This window comes from Ornithodoros turicata, chromosome 8 (genome assembly GCF_037126465.1).
Source record: "Ornithodoros turicata isolate Travis chromosome 8, ASM3712646v1, whole genome shotgun sequence".
Lineage (NCBI taxonomy): Eukaryota > Metazoa > Arthropoda > Arachnida > Ixodida > Argasidae > Ornithodoros > Ornithodoros turicata.
Window position 1 is genome coordinate 16,656,051 of NC_088208.1, and position 18,813 is coordinate 16,674,863.

An 18,813-nucleotide genomic window follows, 5' to 3' on the forward strand; every position below is an offset into this window, starting at 1 on the left:
CACGTGCAAACAAAACTTCGTTTGTACAATGGTCATAGGAATGCCTTGCTCGTGTATAACAATGGGATTTTGCTCTGAGCCCGGGGGAAAAAATGAGAACAGAACTCAAAGAATAGGGTTCCATTCGTTCAGCAATGCAAGCTAGGTTTCTTGGAACACTTTTGAGGCCACTTTGCGTCCTTGTGGATTAGACGCCCGAGCAGAGGGATTAGTGAGTCACGGGACAAAACTGCGTAACCGCAGCTAACGCACGCGACCTCGGAGAGGGTGGCGGAGAGACGTTTTCCTCCTTCTCCTTTCCTCTTTCTCCTTTTCTCCTCCACTTCGACACCGGGAGTGCCTGCAGAGCCGACAGCACACATTGCAGATTGTAGGCACGTGAATATTCGACTGCACTCGCAACCATGGCGTCCGCGTCGTCGGGAAGTCAGCTGAAGAGAAAAGCTATCAGCCTCGAGACGAAGCACAGCATCCTCGACGACCATCGTTCCGGGATTCCAGTGAAGACCTTGGTTACAAAGTATGGTCTTTCGCAGCCGACTGTTTCTACAATCATCAGGAACCGGGACAAGATCCTTGCGTCCGCGACACTGGACGGTGCGTCCGGGAAACGAAAGAGAATGCGGGGAGCAGCACTCCCGGACGTCGAGGCCGCTCTCTACAAGTGGTTTCTGGAAGTCCGTGGCCGGAATATCCCCGTAAGTGGTGCCGTTCTCACAGCGAAAGCGAAGCAACTGGCCTTTCTGATGGAGCACGAGGGGTTCAGTCCTGGAAACGGTTGGCTGCACCGCTTTAAAGAGAGACACGGCATTCGATTTAAGAAAATCGTCGGCGAAGCAGCCTCCGCAGACATCTCGAATATCGACGAGTGGATGGACATGCACGCCGCGAAAATCGCCTCGTACGACGAACGGGATGTTTTCAACGCAGATGAAACTGCCTTGTTTTTTCAGCTCCTGCCGTCACACACACATGCATTGAGGAACGAGACGTGTGCTGGTGGCAAGCACAGCAAAGTTCGAGTAACGGTCCTACTGTGCTGCAATATGGACGGCAGCGATCGGCAAAAGCTGTTTGTGATCGGCAAGTCAGCGAAACCACGAGACTTCCGAAGTCTGTACAGCCTGCCCGTGCGTTACAGGAGCAACACAAAAGCATGGATGACGAAGGTGCTGTTCGCCGAGTGGCTTGTCGAGCTCGATCAAGAAATGGCAAGGAAAGGCAGGAAGATCCTCCTCCTGCTGGACAACTGCAGCGCACATCGCGTCAATCCCCGGCTGTCTAACGTGGAGCTACTGTTTCTACCTCCAAACAGCACCTGCAAAACTCAGCCGCTTGACATGGGAATCATTGCAAACTTCAAGGTTTGCTACAAGCGGAGAGTTATCGAACGGATCCTTCGCGACCTCGGACCCAACCCGGCGGCCCGTACCACTCCCGTGACGAAGATTACCCTAAGCATGGCCGTACAAATGATGTACGCTGCCTGGCATGAAGTGAAGCGCCAGACAGTGCGGAACTGTTTTGTTAAAGCTGGAATACGCGTTCCTGACGAAAACACAGGCCTGGTAGATGAGGAAGTGGAGGCAGCCTCAATCCAGGGAGAAGTGGAGGCAGCGTGGGAGCGGCTTGCGCCCTTAGACGACGTGACCCTCGAGGACTTCCTGAACGCAGACAGCTGCGCATCAACGCGTGAGGAAGCGACAGATGCGTCCATCATCCAGGAGGTGTGCCCAACCCAAAACGATGAACACAGTGAAAGTGAAAACGATGATGAAGACGACCGCCCAGTCACGGTGCAGCGCGCTGTGGAGGCTATCACGGACCTCAGGAAGTTCGTGGCTGCACGCGGCCTCGACCAAAACTTTTTTTTGTGCTTGGATAAACTAGAAAAGAGTGTTTGCAACAGCGGTCCAAGGCTGAAGCAAACGACGTTGTTTTCATTTTTGCAATAAATCAGGTATGGCCAATCTGCATTACTGTTGTTCTCGCATGTTTCCCGATTGTACCACATACTGCGCGACTATTTCGCGAAAACTCGCATATGACAATACTCTGTTATAACAATTGAAATTCGTGTTCCCGTCAATATTGTTATAAACGGGCTCAACTGTATTGCGGTTTCAATAATGCGTGTCTTCTGTATTGCCTATCCTAACTGTGCAGTACAACAAATGCGGGGAGATATGTGAGAGCGACAGGGAAATGTCCCATTGACAGTGCATTCATGTTACATTAGAAACCTGTACTGCGAGCCATTAATGCAATTCAAAAATCAATGAAACACAGCAAAGGCACCTTGTACTCCTCTAGGGCAAGAAAGAAAAGTTTCACCTGCCAGAAGTACAAACAGAGCAGGGGACATGCACCAACTTGTATTTCCCCTAGGTTATGTTAAAACAATAGAACACACAACACAGCAACAGGAAGAAAAGTTTGCCAGTAGATAAGAAACAGGGGCTAAGTAATAAATTTAATCTCAAGTACATTATCACAATTAAATTAACACATTGTTTGACCTTCCTATGCCGAGACTCATCTTTACTTATCCACCGCACAACAATACACTTGAAGTTCCAATAGGTAATGTGCGCAAAATACAAAGCGAAGAAGAGCGACCTGTTTTGTGCATGGATTCTGGATGAATAAAATGAACTGTTCAGTAATCCACCGGGTGGACTTTCTGTACATGAATTTACTCCTGTTCCGGCTAGGCTTTCTGTTCAACGAACAGAATATTCCAGTGATAAATATTGAGGATCGAAAAGAAAAAAAAAAAAGAATAAACAAGCTCCAAACATACATACAGTAAAACATAATATGTGCTCTAATATGCGTATGATAACATACGTGGTCTTCGCAATGTTACATCAATTTGTTTCCCTAGAATGTACAAATATGGCACGCTTGATGGTAGCCACAATCCTAGTTGACATGCCTGCAATGCATCCATCACAGCACAAGTTGAGCTCCGTCCATCTGATGTGCAATGGTCCTCAAGCCCAATGTCACTCCTGAATTCTGCTACACATTAGTTGGTGTCTAGCATTACCTATGAAAGAGAAACACATAGGTACTATATTATGTCATATTCAATGTGATGAAGATGAATTTACTGTCTCAAGCTGATGCGAATACACTGTACACAGTACAGTTAGGATTGCATATTTTTGTGTGAATCATCGAAAGTTTGAAATAATATTTTGCCTATGTACTGTAAACGTATTTTTATTCGCGATGTATCAATTTTCGCGAATTTAGCGACCACTAAAAAATATTTAAAAAATTGTACTCGCGAACACAGCTCTACATTGATCCCGCGGAAGGAAACAAACCTGGAAACCCGAAATTAAATACTCGCGAATAACTTTCCAAATGTGATTCGCGAAAATTAATGCAGCGTGAATAAAAGTACGTTTACGGTATACGTATATGCTGCACAGCAAAATTATGGCTCCTGATGCATGTATGTGCACTTAAAAAGCACATTTTTGAATGTTTCCGCAACCTACCACATCTATCGCAGTACCATCAATGTCCTCACATGAATTTTAAACCGATAGTACTTCAGTATGCCTGATACCAAAAGATACCGTGGTCAAAAACACGCCTATTGAGAGCACAGCTCTTACAACAAGTCTGAAGCGGAGCGTTCGGTTTGGTTTCGGTAGAGAGCAAAAAAAAAAATCACAGCGTCCTGCACTTGTGCGCACGCGTCACATGGGAAATGGCCTTTGTTCTATTCCAACGAAAGGTTCCAATTAAGCGAAGGTGGCATTCGAATTGAAGGGGTTGAGAAGCCACACGGATACAACTTTGTCTCTGGCAGGGTCTGTATGCCCCACTCCGCGCACTTCGTACGCAAAAGTCCCACCTCCCGCATCCCATTATTTTCTATGCTACCGCGTCTTAAAAATCTCCCATTTTTGAGCGCCCCGCCAACCGCTCCATGCAGCTCCATGAAACAGGCGGGAAGTGACACTTTGACCGGTTGATCTATGGCTCTACGTCGCAGCGCCTCCGCTCACTTCCGTTTCCGTTCCGAGCACTTTGCCGCGTCCCCGGCGTTCGCGGCTTCCCTCTTTACGGGCGTTGTCCCGAGGACGGGAAACTACGCACTTCCGTTACGCGCTCGGTACTGCGTCGTACAGAGATCGGGCGAGGAGGAGGCGAGCTAAGAGTTAAAGGGTCTCCTCATGTTCAATGTGCTATAACTGTGACGTGGGAGTGCAGCGTGAAGGGGTTTCGACACAGATGTTTGGCACCGATAAATCAACGTTTCAGCCACGAGTCTGTGTAATACTCGGGATTAGATTCACAACCTCTTTAAGGAGCTCATCATTACATTGAAAATAAGGAAAAATTTAAGATATGTTATTTCATATATATTTGATTTGATTATTTGATATATTTTATTTGATTATTTGATATATTTTATTTGATTATTTGATATATTTTATTTAATTATTTGATATATTTTATTTGATTATTTGATATATATATATTTGAGATATATGTATTTGAAATGTGGTTGAATTAACTGAATGTACGAATGATCAGGGTTTGAACTAGCGTGAGATTTGTACTGTACCTTCCTACCAGGTGAAAAAAACCAGGCGCTATTAGTGCACGAGGAGTTTGACTGTACATCTGAATGTAGAATGGAATTCCAATATAATGGAAGCTCAGCCAGACTGGCCATTCTCACCTAAGCTTCCTTGGGTTCATCGCTCTTTATTTTGACGAGATGCGCATTTTTCGACACGTTGTCACCGATTTTGTACAACAGCTTCTCAACAGTCCCGTCGGCTGAAGCCTTGATGACATACTGTAAAAATTAAAAACAACTTATTTACTTCAGTACTGCATGTATGACACCTATTGTAGAATTAGTGTGTGTGCACCTGGAAAAAATATTTCGCATCTTCACTGAAAAAATGATTTGCGGGAACTTCAATCTGTGGAATATGATGATGACACTCTTCATTTCCTAAGCTCATGGCATTTCAGACGTCTATCTCGGGTCAGGTGTCACTCCAAGAACGATGGTGGAAACCTAAATTTCCTGCCTTGGAGAATCCAGACCACATAACAAAGCCATGTGGAGCTCTGACTGAATCTGTGTGTCGTCTCATTCTGCTTGCTGGCACAAAGGCATGCTGGTGGGGATCGCTCAGTTCAACACAGCAATTGGCACTGCCTGCCAGTTAGCTGTGAGAGGATACATGTGACACTAGAGGACAAAATGGCTATTCGTAAAATGTCATTAAGATGAAGCTATATTTAAAGGAACAGCCCCACAGACCACGACATATTTCACTCCATTCTCAATCACTGTTGATGAAACAGTGTGAAATGCCTTGACCCCCAGCAGGCCACAGTTATTAAATAACGGAATTAAAAAGAGGTTAGCGGCATAGCATACCAAGCTTCGCTCACAACAAAAACATCAGTTATATCTACCTGTACGCCTATGTCAGAATTGACAAACAGAAGACAATATACGAAGTTTCGAATTCTGTTAAGACGTGAGGAGGGATTACCTTCGAAACATAGGAAGCAGGCTGGCTATAAGTCTGTGGCATTTCTGATTCAAAGGCGAAGGGGAAGTGTGGCCGGACCTTTTCTCCAACGTAATGTAACAGCTACAGTCATATGTACAGTAAATCTCGGTTATAACAGCCCCACTTATAACGAATCTTCGGTTATAACGAATGCCTCACGAACGACCGTCAAAATTTGTATTGAGTCTATGGAAATTGCCCCCGCCTATTATGAACGAATTGCCGGGGAGCCTTCGGTTACTGCGACCGAAAGAGCTCCCTCGACCACTGGAGAAGGCGAGCGCGCGACGTCAGACGCCCGCGGATTTGTCAGGCGCCGCTTGCACGTGACCTCGCTTTGCAGCCAATGCGCTGTCACCATCAGCGCGCGCTGCACGTGCACCCGTTTGGCCGATGATTAAGGCGTCATGGATGCAGGTGAAGCGGGAAACTTTGCGAAACTGCTTCAGAAAAGCTGGATTTGTTCATCAGGCACTGGCTACAGACGCCGATCGTGAAGTGGACTTTGGTGTGCGTGATACCGACACAGAACTTTGGGGCAGAGCAACGGCTGCGAATCTGACTGACGGCTCTCAGTCTTTCGAGGAGTTCGCGACAGCAGATGACGACGCACAGGCCGTCGCGGACTTCAGTGATTCGGACATCATTGCCGACGTGCGCCCGCCGCAAAACGAACTTTCCGATGACGATGATGATGACACAGTGTCTTCCCCTCCTTACATTTTAACTACAGCGGAGGCACTCAAGTACGTTGCTTCGCTCCGCGATTTTGTGTACGCGAAGGCGCTCGCCGCGGCCCACCTGGACCATCTTGATGACTTAGAAAACGCCGTGATCTCCACGACTGTGTATAAACAGGCGCCATTAACGATGTATTTTCAATGAACGGCATACATGACTCATGTTTCTTACACTGCTGGCCTTTTGGATCAAATTTTTTGTCCATTCCATTTATAGCGAACTTCGGATATAATGAACCGGTTGCGCGCGACCGTCGAGTTCGTTATAACCGAGATTTACTGTATATGTATGTCTGTACATATGACATAGCAAAACACATAGAAAAAACTGTTAGTTGTCCCACTGCAGGGACCGTTGCACATCATTTCAGTCGTTGTTATGTCTAACAGAGATTCTGATCCTCCAATTTTTAACAAGCGCAGGATAGAAAAGGCACTAGACATGTCAGTATACTCACTTCCATTTTCATTGCAATCATAACAATGAGGGGATCCCCTTCTGCCACATGATCTCCTTCCTTGACAAAGACTTTTTCTATGACTCCTGGCATTGGAGCCACAGCATCACCTCCAGAGTTAGAAAGATCATCGGAGGCGCTCAGGTACTTGGGTATAGGCAATGCCATGTGGTGGCAGCCATCCTGAGTCAGAGAGCAATAATGGAGCTCAGAGGTGCCGCACATGTGTAGGGTCTGACTTTTTCGGGTTTTATTTTTGTCCAAATTCGGGGGGTAAATATCGGGTGATATTTTTCATTCGAAAATTCGGGTGTATTCGGGTTAAATCCCGTTACGGCATATTCTATCGTCAGGAATTCGGGTGTATTCGGGTGATTTTTTTTTTTTGTTTAATAAAAATTTGTCTTAACATGGAACTAATGTTTAGCAATGTTATCAAACTTTATTTTAATGCACGCTTATGAGTGTGCCACGCGACCCGGATGTTTTCGGGTAGATTCGGGTTAAACCCGAATTTTACAGATTTCGTTCGGGGGGTAAATATCGGGCGGATACGGGTTTAACCCTAAAAAGTCGGGCCCTACACATGTGGTATAGGAAGGTAAATGTACACAAAAATGCCAGTGCAACACGTTTGTGAAAGCAAATAACTTTGATGTGTGTAATCGAGTTACAGTGCCAGGACAGGCCCTTGGCATACTGAGAACAGTAGCAAATTAAATTTGGGACTTCCTCGGAGATGTTCACGGTATGTCTTCCTGCAGGCGTCCTGCGTGCGTCCCCCTGTGTCACGTGAGCAATGCGTTGCATGCTACTCCACACAGGGGTGGCACCTAATGTATTGCTCCGAAAACGAAAGCGTGCTGGGCGAACATAATTCATCCTGGACAGGTCCTGGTCACAAGTCACAGCAAACAATCAAGGCACGCGTGACCTTAAAGATGGTAGCACCCGTGATCGGGAGCCACACCGTTTGTAAACAACGTAGTTGTTGTTTCTGCGCGATGTTTTGGATGTCTTTCGATCACGGTAATTGTTTTTATCCGATAATCTCGCAGTAAAACGTGCAGTTTTGCAAATAATGCCTTGTACTGTTGATGACCAAAGATGTGATTATGACCACTGAGTCACACCTACTCCCACACTCACTCACTCTCACACTCACTCATCTTCGTTCACTCACTCACTCACTCACACTCATTCACGCTCACCCACTTACGCTCACCCACTTACACTCACTCACTGACACTCACCCACTGACACTCACTCACTCACACTCACTCACTGACACTCACTCACTGACACTCACTCACACTCACTCACTGACACTCACTCACTCACACTCACTCACTGACACTCACTCACTCACACTCACTCACTCACACTCACTCACTCACACTCACTCACTGACACTCACTCACTCACACTCACTCACTGACACTCACTCACTCACTCACTCACTGACACTCACTCACTGACACTCACTCACTGACACTCACTCACTGACACTCACTCACTGACACTCACTCACTCACACTCACTCACTGACACTCACTCACTCACACTCACTCACTGACACTCACTCACTCACACTCACTCACTCACACTCACTCACTCACACTCACTCACACTCACTCACTCACTCACACTCACTCACTCACTCACTCACTCACACTCACTCACTCACTCACTCACTCTCACACTCACTCACACTCACTCACTCACTCACACTCACTCACTCACTCACACTCACTCACACTCACTCACACTCACTCACTCACTCACTCACACTCACTCACACTCACTCACTCACTCACACTCTCACTCACTCACTCACTCACTCACACTCACGTACACACTCACTCACGCCCACTCACTCACTTACTCATTCACTCACACTCACTTACTCGTACACACTCACTCACTCATGCTCACTCACTCACACGCTCCACATATATCAAGAGTAACCAACTACGGGTGGTACGAAATGCGAGACAAGCAAGCACAACGCTGTTACCAAAAAAATTACCAAGAGATTTCCAAATGCTGACCATTATAAAACTTGGTATGACAAAAGGGATGTTCTTGGCAATCTTCACTGTAAAGGCAACAGGCAGTGAGGGTGATATGAGCAAAAAACGTCCATTCTTTGTGCAACTAAATACAGCATTGACTTCTCCCATCCCAAGCACCACATCTTGGGCAAACATCGGCTGGGTGTCAGCAATACTGGTCCAACAATGGACCAGTGTTACCAATATTGGGTAATATGATGTGCTGCTTGGAACAAGTTTCTTTTGCATTTTACGGTTACATCTTACGGGCAAACATCGGCTGGGTGTCAGCAATACTGGTCCAACAATGGACCAGTGTTACCAATATTGGGTAATATGATGTGCTGCTTGGAACAAGTTTCTTTTGCATCTTACGGTTACAGGCTATGGTTGTAAAAGCCCAGCAATATACGAGAACCGGACTCAACAAAGCACAAACTCAGTCATTTATATACAGGCACGGGTAAGCACAATATATTTCACGCTTTTGCTCTTTCACATGATTTTATCACCAGAATTTGCTTACTTTATGTATGTAACGAAACAACTCCGGAAAAAATGTAAGCAACCTTACCCTGGTATAAACATGGAGAGTTCCGTCATGCAAGACACTTCGTATCTTGAGATTGCTTCCCCCGACATCACATTCAACATTGATCACACCACGGTCCATTGTAGTACGACCGGTGACGTCGTACGTTTCACCACTGCACTCCATTCTGTAGGACCCATAGTCAAGATATGTTGTCATCACTTGATACTCTATAAAGAACCATAAATCATGCGGGAATCATCACAGGCTCATAACAGCAACACAAGGAAAACACAAAAAGTGAAAGATAAGGCTGTTTGTGTCCCAGGGGCTAAGTCTGTCTTTGTCGTGAACACCATGTACAGCAGAACCCCGTTAATTCGAAGCCGCCCGGACCGCGAAAAAATTTCGAATTAAGCGGGTGTATTCGAATTAAGCAAATTCAACGAGTGACTGAACAAAATGCCATTTATTACACAAAAAAATCGATTATCTTTGTTTGTCGCTTGCAGTAGTTACTGTCGGCCGTCACCGCTCGTTCCAAAAAGGCCGCCAAGTCGATCATAGCGCTGCTTGCACCGCTGGCTTCTATAAAGTTCCGCACGGCAGTGACAGCTCCGAACACCTCCGAAAGCGACGTCACCCGCGGTATTTCGTAGCCTCCGCCGTTGTCGCTCCGAGGCGTTGCTCGGATCGGCAGCCGTCAGGATGGCGTCTTCTTCCTCGGACGATGCGCGCGTCTGTTCCCCTTCGTCAATTCTCGCGTAATCTTCTAAAGAGACGACGAGCTCCACAGTGTCTGCAGCACCCATAGGGACTTGCAGTGTTGTCCGCTGCTGCCGCCATACGTGTTCCATCTCATCCGCGTCATCTTCCTTGTTGTTCCCGTTTGCCGCCATCACACAGGCGGTATTCCGAGCTGCTCTGCCAGCCGAGATTTCGAGCACGTAACTGATTTTGTGGCTTCGATGACCGCCACATTTTCCTTCATCGTTAGCGTCTTGTACTTGCCCATATTTTTGCACAACCGGCGTTGCAAACGCTGACAACGAAAATGGCGCCACCGAAACGAAAACTGCGCCGAAGATGACGAGGACACTGAGAGCGAGGAAGAAAATGCATGGAAGGAGGTTACGGCTTGTGATTGGCCGCTTAGCAGCTGTCAGCTGGCTGTTACCGGGAGAAGGAAAGGGGCAGGCACGTGTCACCAAAGGCTCAAGAATGGTGGATATTTCGGAGGGAAACCTTCTAATGAAGCGGGACGCGGTTGCTTTAGTGCTTCGAATTATGAGGTCAAATTTGAACGTGTGAACACGGGACCACGGAAAACCTTCGAATTAAGCGGGATTTTGAATTAAGTGAGTTCGAATTATCGAGGTTCTACTGTATATAGCCTGAAGTTTTAGGGCTTAACCCGATTCTTTATCGAATTTGCACCCCGAACTGAAGGTTGTCTCTCTAGGGTGGAACCTGATTTTTACCTGGCAAATTGCCCTCGCTGAGACGTCAGTACAAATGCACACTAACTTGTTTGGCAGCAAATGCAATTACATCACAATATGTACCAAACTTGTAGAGTTTGTTTTTTTTCTCATTTTTTCCCCTATTAGATGGGGATTTTTACCCCGGTGCCAACGAATATGAACACTTTTGGCTTTCATAATTGTACTAGTTTCGACTGTTCTTCGCATGCTCACATTCTAAATACAGCTTCATATGGTGGCCCGGAAAGTTGCGTAACAGTTCAACCTTCATTTCCTGTTAGGACTGCTTTCATTGCACTGCAAGAACTGTAACAACCCCAAATAGTAAAAGTACCCAGGCGTAAGACTTACCTTCTTTCCCACACGTGAATGAGAACTTCCTCTTGCAATTGGAATTGATCCGAAATGGAAGCTGAAGATCACGGGAAGCAAGCATGGTATCTGCAACATGAACAGTAAGCACAGCCTTACCAAGTGCAAGACCTGAACAAAAAGTCTGAACAAAATCTGTTAAACTAGGTACTGTAAGTTCAGATTTCTCCCTTAGCTTTCTAGATTAAATATCAAGAATGATTTTTGTTTCTGTTTGAGGACCAGTATTCTGATTTCGGCAGCAACCCCCAGGGAACGGTGACCTTCGCCACAGGATTAATACATTTTGCTGCTGTTTTCTTTCTTTCTTTTTTTTTTTGACAGATCCAATTCCGAAGGCCCGATTTTCTGGACCAAAACATTTGCAGAGAAGCACAAACACTATTATTTTCAGCACAGCGGTGACAACTTCCAAACCTCCATTTCGAATTGTGCAGTTGAATTGCATTGTCTAAAACTTCCAAACCGGGGGGGGGGGGGCATCTCGATGACGCCTTGGTTGCGACACAACCCACGGCCTTCGACGCCGTCACGTGTTGACACTTTGGTGAGTTCAGATGCAGTCCTAAGTACAGTTGCCGACCGTTAATTCGGACCCTAATAATTCAGACTTTCCAATAGTTCAGACAAAACCTTGGACTCAATCAATAGCCCCCATAGGACCAATGCATTTCAGCTTCCAATAATTTGGACCGTTTTCGGGGCCACGGCTCGATAATTCAGACGGATTTTGGCCGACTTTCCTTACTTTTTTGTGAAAATCCACGCTCCTCGATTCAACGTTGCACGCTCGCCGCGGGGCTGCCCCTCCAGTAGCTCCCTCGGTGCGCCGCCTGCGAGGGGGAGAAGCACGCACCCGTGCGAAGTTCGCATTCATGTAATCGACGTTGCTGTTTAGACGCGCACTTCGGATGCGACATTCGAAACTGTGGAAATGTCGTCGTCTCCGTCAACTGCCAGTGATGACAATGCGATCAGTGACATTTTGGATATCAGCGATGTGGACGGCACGCCGTCGGAGACTCGGGGGAACGTGGAACCAGCTGCCATAGCAAGCACGAGCTCCGAACCGTTAACCGCGGCTCAGGAATGGCGATTCCCGCTTCCATATCGTTTGACGATTACGCTGAGGTGGACCGGTGCACAGAATTTTGCGCTGAATTCACCGATGATGAGATTGTCGCCGAAGTTCTGAACCTGCCTGCGGATGGATCGGACGACGACGAGGATGACGACGAGAACGTCGGTGAACCGCCGTCTACTGCGCAGATCCTCGCGGCCATCGATACGCTCGGACGCGTTTATTCCGACAGTGTGATATTATCAGAAATGCAGCGTGACGTTCTGTCTTGTGCGCGCGTTGCTAGGCAGACGCGTATCGACACTTTCTTCCGTCCCGTGTAAATTTTTTGTAATAAACACCAGTGTGAGAGTGGATTTTTATGATTAACTACCAATTCGGACTGCTCGATAATTCGGACAAATCCTGTGACCATTAGAAGTCCGAATTAACGGTCGGCGACTGTATCTGTTTGTGCACGCTATCACTGTTCGTGGGCTTTCGACGCTATGGGCACATCTATTCACTAAATTGCGCAGCAACTGCTTGTGGAGCCAGAAAGTGTGTGAGACTCTGCAGACGATCACCCTGGCTGTTCACAACTGTCGACTGCAGGGGTGGTGAACGTGTTGTCACTGTTGTCAAATATGTGGAACAAAACTGCAGTAGAATCTCGATGATACGAATCTCACGGGGTCGCGGAAAAAATTCGTACCATCCGAAATCCGTATCGAACGAATTAAACCAAAATAAAAATTGAGGCAAGAAAGTAGACAGTGACTGTTCATTTTCCGTTACTGTCAATGAAAGAGGTCGGTTGTAACACGTTTCTGGCCAATGCTGCCCAAATACGCGAGATGATTCAAAGATGTAGCACGTGCTTTTCAACTGCGAGTTGTGCGACAGTGGTCTAAAGCGAGCTTCTCCTAAAGCACGCAGGCGTTAGGTGAAGCCGACTTGCGGAATGGTGACGCGTAATGTTGCCACAAGTTGTCCTGATATATTCCCTCCACGTCTTCTGGGGTTCTGGTCGCTGTTTTCTGCCAGAGCGATGTCACACAGCTTCGCGGTTTATTGTTGCGAGGGGGGTAAAAAGGTCAAAACAGAGATAAGGTGGTAAGGTTCCTGGCCATTCAATGCCTTTGATCTTATCTCCACCACCACCACCACCAAAAGGAAAGTCATTGCTTGAAAGTCAAGGGAGTTCGTGGTGAGGATCGCCCTCCCTTTTCGAAAGAAGGAGCAGCGTGACTCGCGCGCTCGCGCGTCACGGGGGAACGACCTCTGTCGCATCCTCGGCTCATTCGTATCATCCATAAAGGCAAGATAACGCGTTCGTATCATCCGAACTCTAATACATGGGAAGAAGAGGCATTCAGGCCGGGACCGGAAAAGAATTCGTATCTACCCGAAATTCGTATCATCCATGATCGTATCATCGAGATTCTACTGTATGACGCTCGCATAAATGCAAGCAGACATCATGGCACACAGGCACAGCAGGGCACAATATAGACTTATCTGGTGCAGCTGTGGTGAAACGCTGTTGAACTTAGTGATCGCTAGATATTTCGGATTGGATTATTCGGACATTTTTCCGGTCACCACCAAGTCTGGAAGATCAGTTGGCTACTGTAATTACTGAATAGCTACACACTACCTCCCACTTTGGGATTAAAATATTGAGTGATTGGACACAACGTCTCCGCTCTGTAAGTCAGATGGTTCCAACAGGACTATATTGAAGGGTCACCTAGCAGTCCTAATGGTAAACAGCTAAAAAAATGTGTTACTAAAATCTCCCTTCTACTGGCACCGAGAAGTTTGGGAGATGCCCCCTGGTGTTCACTGAACGAACCGTGTCGTGGGGATATTCCCGGGCAGTATTTGCACATTGCATTGCGTATCAAGGCACTGCACGTGCAAGAGGCTTTCCAGGATTGATCGCTCCTGATAATGCGTGACGAAAACGACATATGTGTTCCAAGTAAGTCACATTTTTATTCCAGTATGACAGTTTTTGCTGTATGTAACGGAAATGAAACCGAAAAGAGGATCGCCACCAAGTGGTGGCACAGTGGCGCCCCTGGTGAGGGTCTTGCCGCCAATAATCACGCTCATTTGTTGTCACTTTGGTGAATTAACCGGGTTGACAAGGTGATAATGTGATACAGACCTTCAATGTTGTTTTCCATGTAGCTTGCTCTTTCATGGGCAATTAGAGAGACCACAGACGCACACAGGACATGGGGATCAACACGGTGTTTTGGGAACAGTTCATCCTTGTGTTGTGGGATAAACTCTGTGTGCACATCGCCTTCCTGGAAATCCTTGTGGGATGCCAGTTGCATCAGGAATGGCACGTTGTTGGGAAGTCCTACAATCTGCAAAGGGTGCAAGTATAAACGGTGCATCAAAAATGTGCCACCATAAATGTGATAAGTCGAAGCGCATGAGTGGAAGGTATTTCCATACACTGCCATTATGGCATTTACTGCTCAATATAACAAACACTGCAGATTTTTAAGTGAAGAAAAATAGCATAGGCTCTTTGGCTGCACGTTGAACATATGTTTATAAGTCCCAAACGTCGCCACACCAGCATTGGACAGCTGTTTCGGCCTTATTGGGCCTTCATCAGCAATGCGTAGGTGAGCGACGTTTGAGCGAGTGGCGTCGAAAGGTCACGTGGAACGTGATATCCTCCCATCAGGGTGAGAAACTCACCAGGGTGAGTTTCTCACCCTGACGGGAGGATTGCTTGCTGATGCATTGCTGATGAAGGCCCAATAAGGACGAAACAGCTGTCCAATGCTGGTGTGGCGACGTTTGGGACTTATAAACACTGCAGATTTTTAGAATTTCATGCCAGCCGAACACTTTTCTTTTCTTTTTTTTCTCAAATATGACACATTTAGCCCCTTAAACTCAAACCCAAACCCCTTTCAAATGCCAATGCTCTGGCTAAAAGCTTTGCCATTACAGACTTTCATGCAAAACAACAATAACATGCACTAGTCAGGACCATCGCAAGGCAAGCACCGGGCCCGGTGCTGTAAACCAAAGCAGGGTGTGAAATAAAAGTGATGAAAGTATGGCAAAAATAAAAACAACAACAACAATAGAGATTCATTGCCAGAGTTGCGTTTGCACCATAAAACACCAAATCATCCACGACAAAAGAATGGAAATGCTTAGGCAGTCCAACAAATGCAAGTGTGGTTGCATCACTCAGTGATGCAACCACACAAACGTACGGCAAAGTGCGGATGTACCTACATCAACTAGTGCAGTTGCGGATGCGGACCTTACATGCGCGGGTACAGGGTGGATGCGGATAATGTCAGTGTTATCCGTGCACACCTCTCTCCACCATGCTCACGCAAAAGGTTTAGTCATTATTAGGGGTGTGCGAATATTCGAAATATTCGATATTCGTAACGAATAACGGTACCGCGCTATTCGTATTCGAACCGAATAACATTTCATCGAATACTCGAATATATTCGAAATTCCGAAAGCTGGCTTCAACTCATGCCTCTGAGCGTTTGACGAAGCCTACTTCACAATTCTGCGCCTCAAATATATCCTGCAAGGTGGCTTCACCTCATGCTTCTGAGTGTTAGGTGAAGCTTACTTTACAGTTTTGCGCGTGCGGACTTGACGATATCCTGCAAGTTGACTTCGCCTCATGTCTCCGAGCATCAAGCGAAGCCTAGTTTACACTTCTGCCGCGGGGTTGCAGGCATGGTTTAAAAGTGCGATTTGAGGGATCACTGAAAATTGCCACTTTTGAGAAATATTTTAGCAAATGTTGGCAGGGATGTTTAAGTTAGTGTAATTATTTTGAGCTTTGACTGGACCAGCTATGATGCCATAGCAAGAGGGATTTAATCACACAGCCAGCTACTTTATGGCTGGAATTACAATTTTCAGGACAATTCTAGCACAAACGTATTCATCAATGAAATATGTGAATATAGTTTGTAGTCAGTCTCACAAACTACAACTGAGCACCAGGTTTCAATGCAAGCCTTTGCTTACTATTCAACAATAAGCACACATTTTTGTGTGGTATTCGACATTATTCGATTCGCTACTATTAGGAGATTTTACTATTCGAGTCGTATTCGATTCTAACCCAAAAATCACTATTCGCACAGCCCTAGTCATTATGAAAACAGTTATAGAAGAGCAGTGCCACTTATCATATTATGATATTTCTCACGCATAGAACGGTGCAATTTCAAAAGCCCACAAAAAGCAAAAAAAAAAAAAACTTACGGTGTAGTCCGCTAGTGACTGATGCAGTTTCCGCAGGGCAGTCAGCCTGTCGGGTCCCCAGACAGCCAGTTTAGCAATCATGGGGTCGTAATGAACAGATACTTCATCCCCTAAGTAACGAGAAAATGTTAACCGTTAAGAAATGTAATGTGCATTACTTTTACGGTTTGTATTAACTCATACAATTAATTGCGCCCAATTTAGACAACCAACTGTTGGCGCAGTCGACACCTGTTTTATACGGACTTCGCTTATCCGGGTCCCATGATATCCAGACAAGAAATTCAGGGACGGATTTCTATCTCCACAATTTGCTCTATCCCTTCAATCTAAACAAAAAATTCCGGGAACCGCCAAGGAAAATACTCATCAACCGCCTTTGCCTATCCAGTGTCGAGTCGGAGGGTCTGCAACCTCCGTTTTGTCAAGTGGCATTGGAACTAACATGGTTGACGGTGACCAAAACCAGTCATCAAATTTGCAAATCACTGCTGCGAATAAAGGCTATCAAGAGAGATCTGCACGTGAATCTTGGTCTGCTACAGGTGTTCCATTATAAGATCCATAAGGCCCTTCTTTTTCTGCGATTCCGCGATTCTGCAAAAATTCGCAGAATTGTAGGTCTGCCGCGGAATATGAGGTTTTGCGCAGAATTTTGCAGAAACCGCGTGCTTAACTCAGTTTATGCGCGAGATGAACGGACTTTGCTCGCACCGGGTCGGCTCGCATTACAGTGTAGATGTGCCAACCGGATAAGGCCACCAGGCCGTGATATGGCCCCATCTGTGTGCTGGTAAAACCCTCTAACTTCTCTCTCTAACCCTCAACTCTCTGGGATTCTGGAGTGGAATGCAAACACTGACCCCTGCTTTGGTGTCTATAGCTGTCAAGTACCTCTGTGCGACAGTAAACTCTGTACATGCTGAGAGGCCACTTAGCAAGTACAATTTGATAGTCAGTGACAAACGTCACTCCCTCTCAGAAGAAAGCACAATGTACCTTGTTATGCTAAGTCACAACAGTTTTTGGAGTTGTAACCATGTTCCTCCACACTAAGTGCTAACAGAGAGTATTTTCTGTCTGAACTAGGGCAATTTGCCTTCTACCGCGGAAAAATGCAGAACTCATAGTTCCCTGCTGTGGAATTCAGGATTTGCCGCAGCAGAAAAAGAAGGGCCTTAAAGATCCATCTTAAAATCTTAAATTGTAACTGCTGCTGTTTCATAAACTGCCTTTTGAGACAGGGCTGTTGCAAGCTTATAGTAGGTACAGACCCTGTGCTATGTCCATTACAGTAGTAAGAGATGTTAACGTTATACAATAAGAGACACACAAAGTTGCCTTCTGTGAAAATGATAAAATTACACTACAGCTAATGAGAACTACGGCACGATACCACTAAAACAAGGCCTGTTGCACATAAACATCTTCATTTGTGAGACTACCTCTTTTGCGCTGCACCTTATGTCAAGTGCACGTCTATGGAGGACAACAGTATTAAGTTGTTGCAACTCCTGCTTAGCATTACGACCAGCATTTGTTTTTTGTTTTTGTTTTTTTTCTTCTTGCATTTTGACGTAAATCAATTTGACAGAATTAGAGGTGTCATACCTTCACGTACTCCAGTATCTATTCGCACCTGAGTGGGATCAGGTGTTCTCAGATAATCCAGATTTCCAGCTCCCGGCATGAAATTATTGTCCGGATCTTCGGCATAGATTCTTGCTTCAAACGCATGACCATTCACCCTCAGCTGGTCTTGCTTAAGAGGCAAGGGTTCTCCTGACGCTACCTTCAGAGAAAAAAAATTACATTAAGCTGTATACAGAACCCAACAGGTCTTCCTCATTACAACATGTACTCATGCTAAGAATGGCTTCACTTAAATGGGTTGAAACACTTTCATGGATGTCGTTCAATGCATTGTATTTGCTCGCATGTTAGAGGCGCTCGCGTATAGAACAACCCCCCAAAACTTGAGCACCTGTTTATGATCACTTTTTTTCACCCCCACATAAGACGCACCCCAACTTTTGTATCATGGGTGACACCCGTACACCAAAGCAAAGCTCTTCAGTTGTTTCTCTCTCTCCTTTCGTACGGTGGCTGTGAGGAGGAGGACAGGAGCATGCGGATGGAAAGAGTGAGGGGCAGCCAGAGTGACAATGATCCAGATTTCCAGCTTTACGGAACAGACTCTCCTCCTTATGTCTCAAGTCGTCACGTCACTGGTTAGTGACGTGACGACTTGAGACATAAGGAGGA

The 18,813-nt window shown here is 46.0% G+C and overlaps 2 protein-coding genes across 3 annotated transcripts in view; one reads left to right on the forward strand and one right to left on the reverse strand.

Moving 5' to 3' along the window:
* Nucleotides 1–404: 404 nt before the first annotated feature.
* On the forward strand, nt 405–1,955 carry LOC135367530 (tigger transposable element-derived protein 6-like). The gene has a single exon (XM_064600826.1). It carries the CDS (start codon nt 405–407, stop codon nt 1,953–1,955), a length of 1,551 nt encoding a protein of 516 aa, XP_064456896.1.
* A 497-nt stretch (nt 1,956–2,452) lies between these two features.
* Nucleotides 2,453–18,813, reverse strand: part of LOC135366544 (methylcrotonoyl-CoA carboxylase subunit alpha, mitochondrial-like) — a 30,756-nt gene continuing 14,395 nt past the window's right edge. For both annotated transcript variants that reach the window (XM_064599277.1, XM_064599278.1), the window contains exons 9-16: nt 18,160–18,340; nt 16,549–16,658; nt 14,441–14,648; nt 11,184–11,273; nt 9,391–9,578; nt 6,763–6,945; nt 4,709–4,828; nt 2,453–3,052 (exon numbers count right to left, since the gene is read on the reverse strand). In XM_064599277.1, the coding sequence (XP_064455347.1) occupies nt 4,709–4,828; nt 6,763–6,945; nt 9,391–9,578; nt 11,184–11,273; nt 14,441–14,648; nt 16,549–16,658; nt 18,160–18,340 (1,080 nt within the window). In that variant the 3' untranslated portion in view covers nt 2,453–3,052. The remainder of the gene's footprint in view (nt 3,053–4,708; nt 4,829–6,762; nt 6,946–9,390; nt 9,579–11,183; nt 11,274–14,440; nt 14,649–16,548; nt 16,659–18,159; nt 18,341–18,813) is intronic.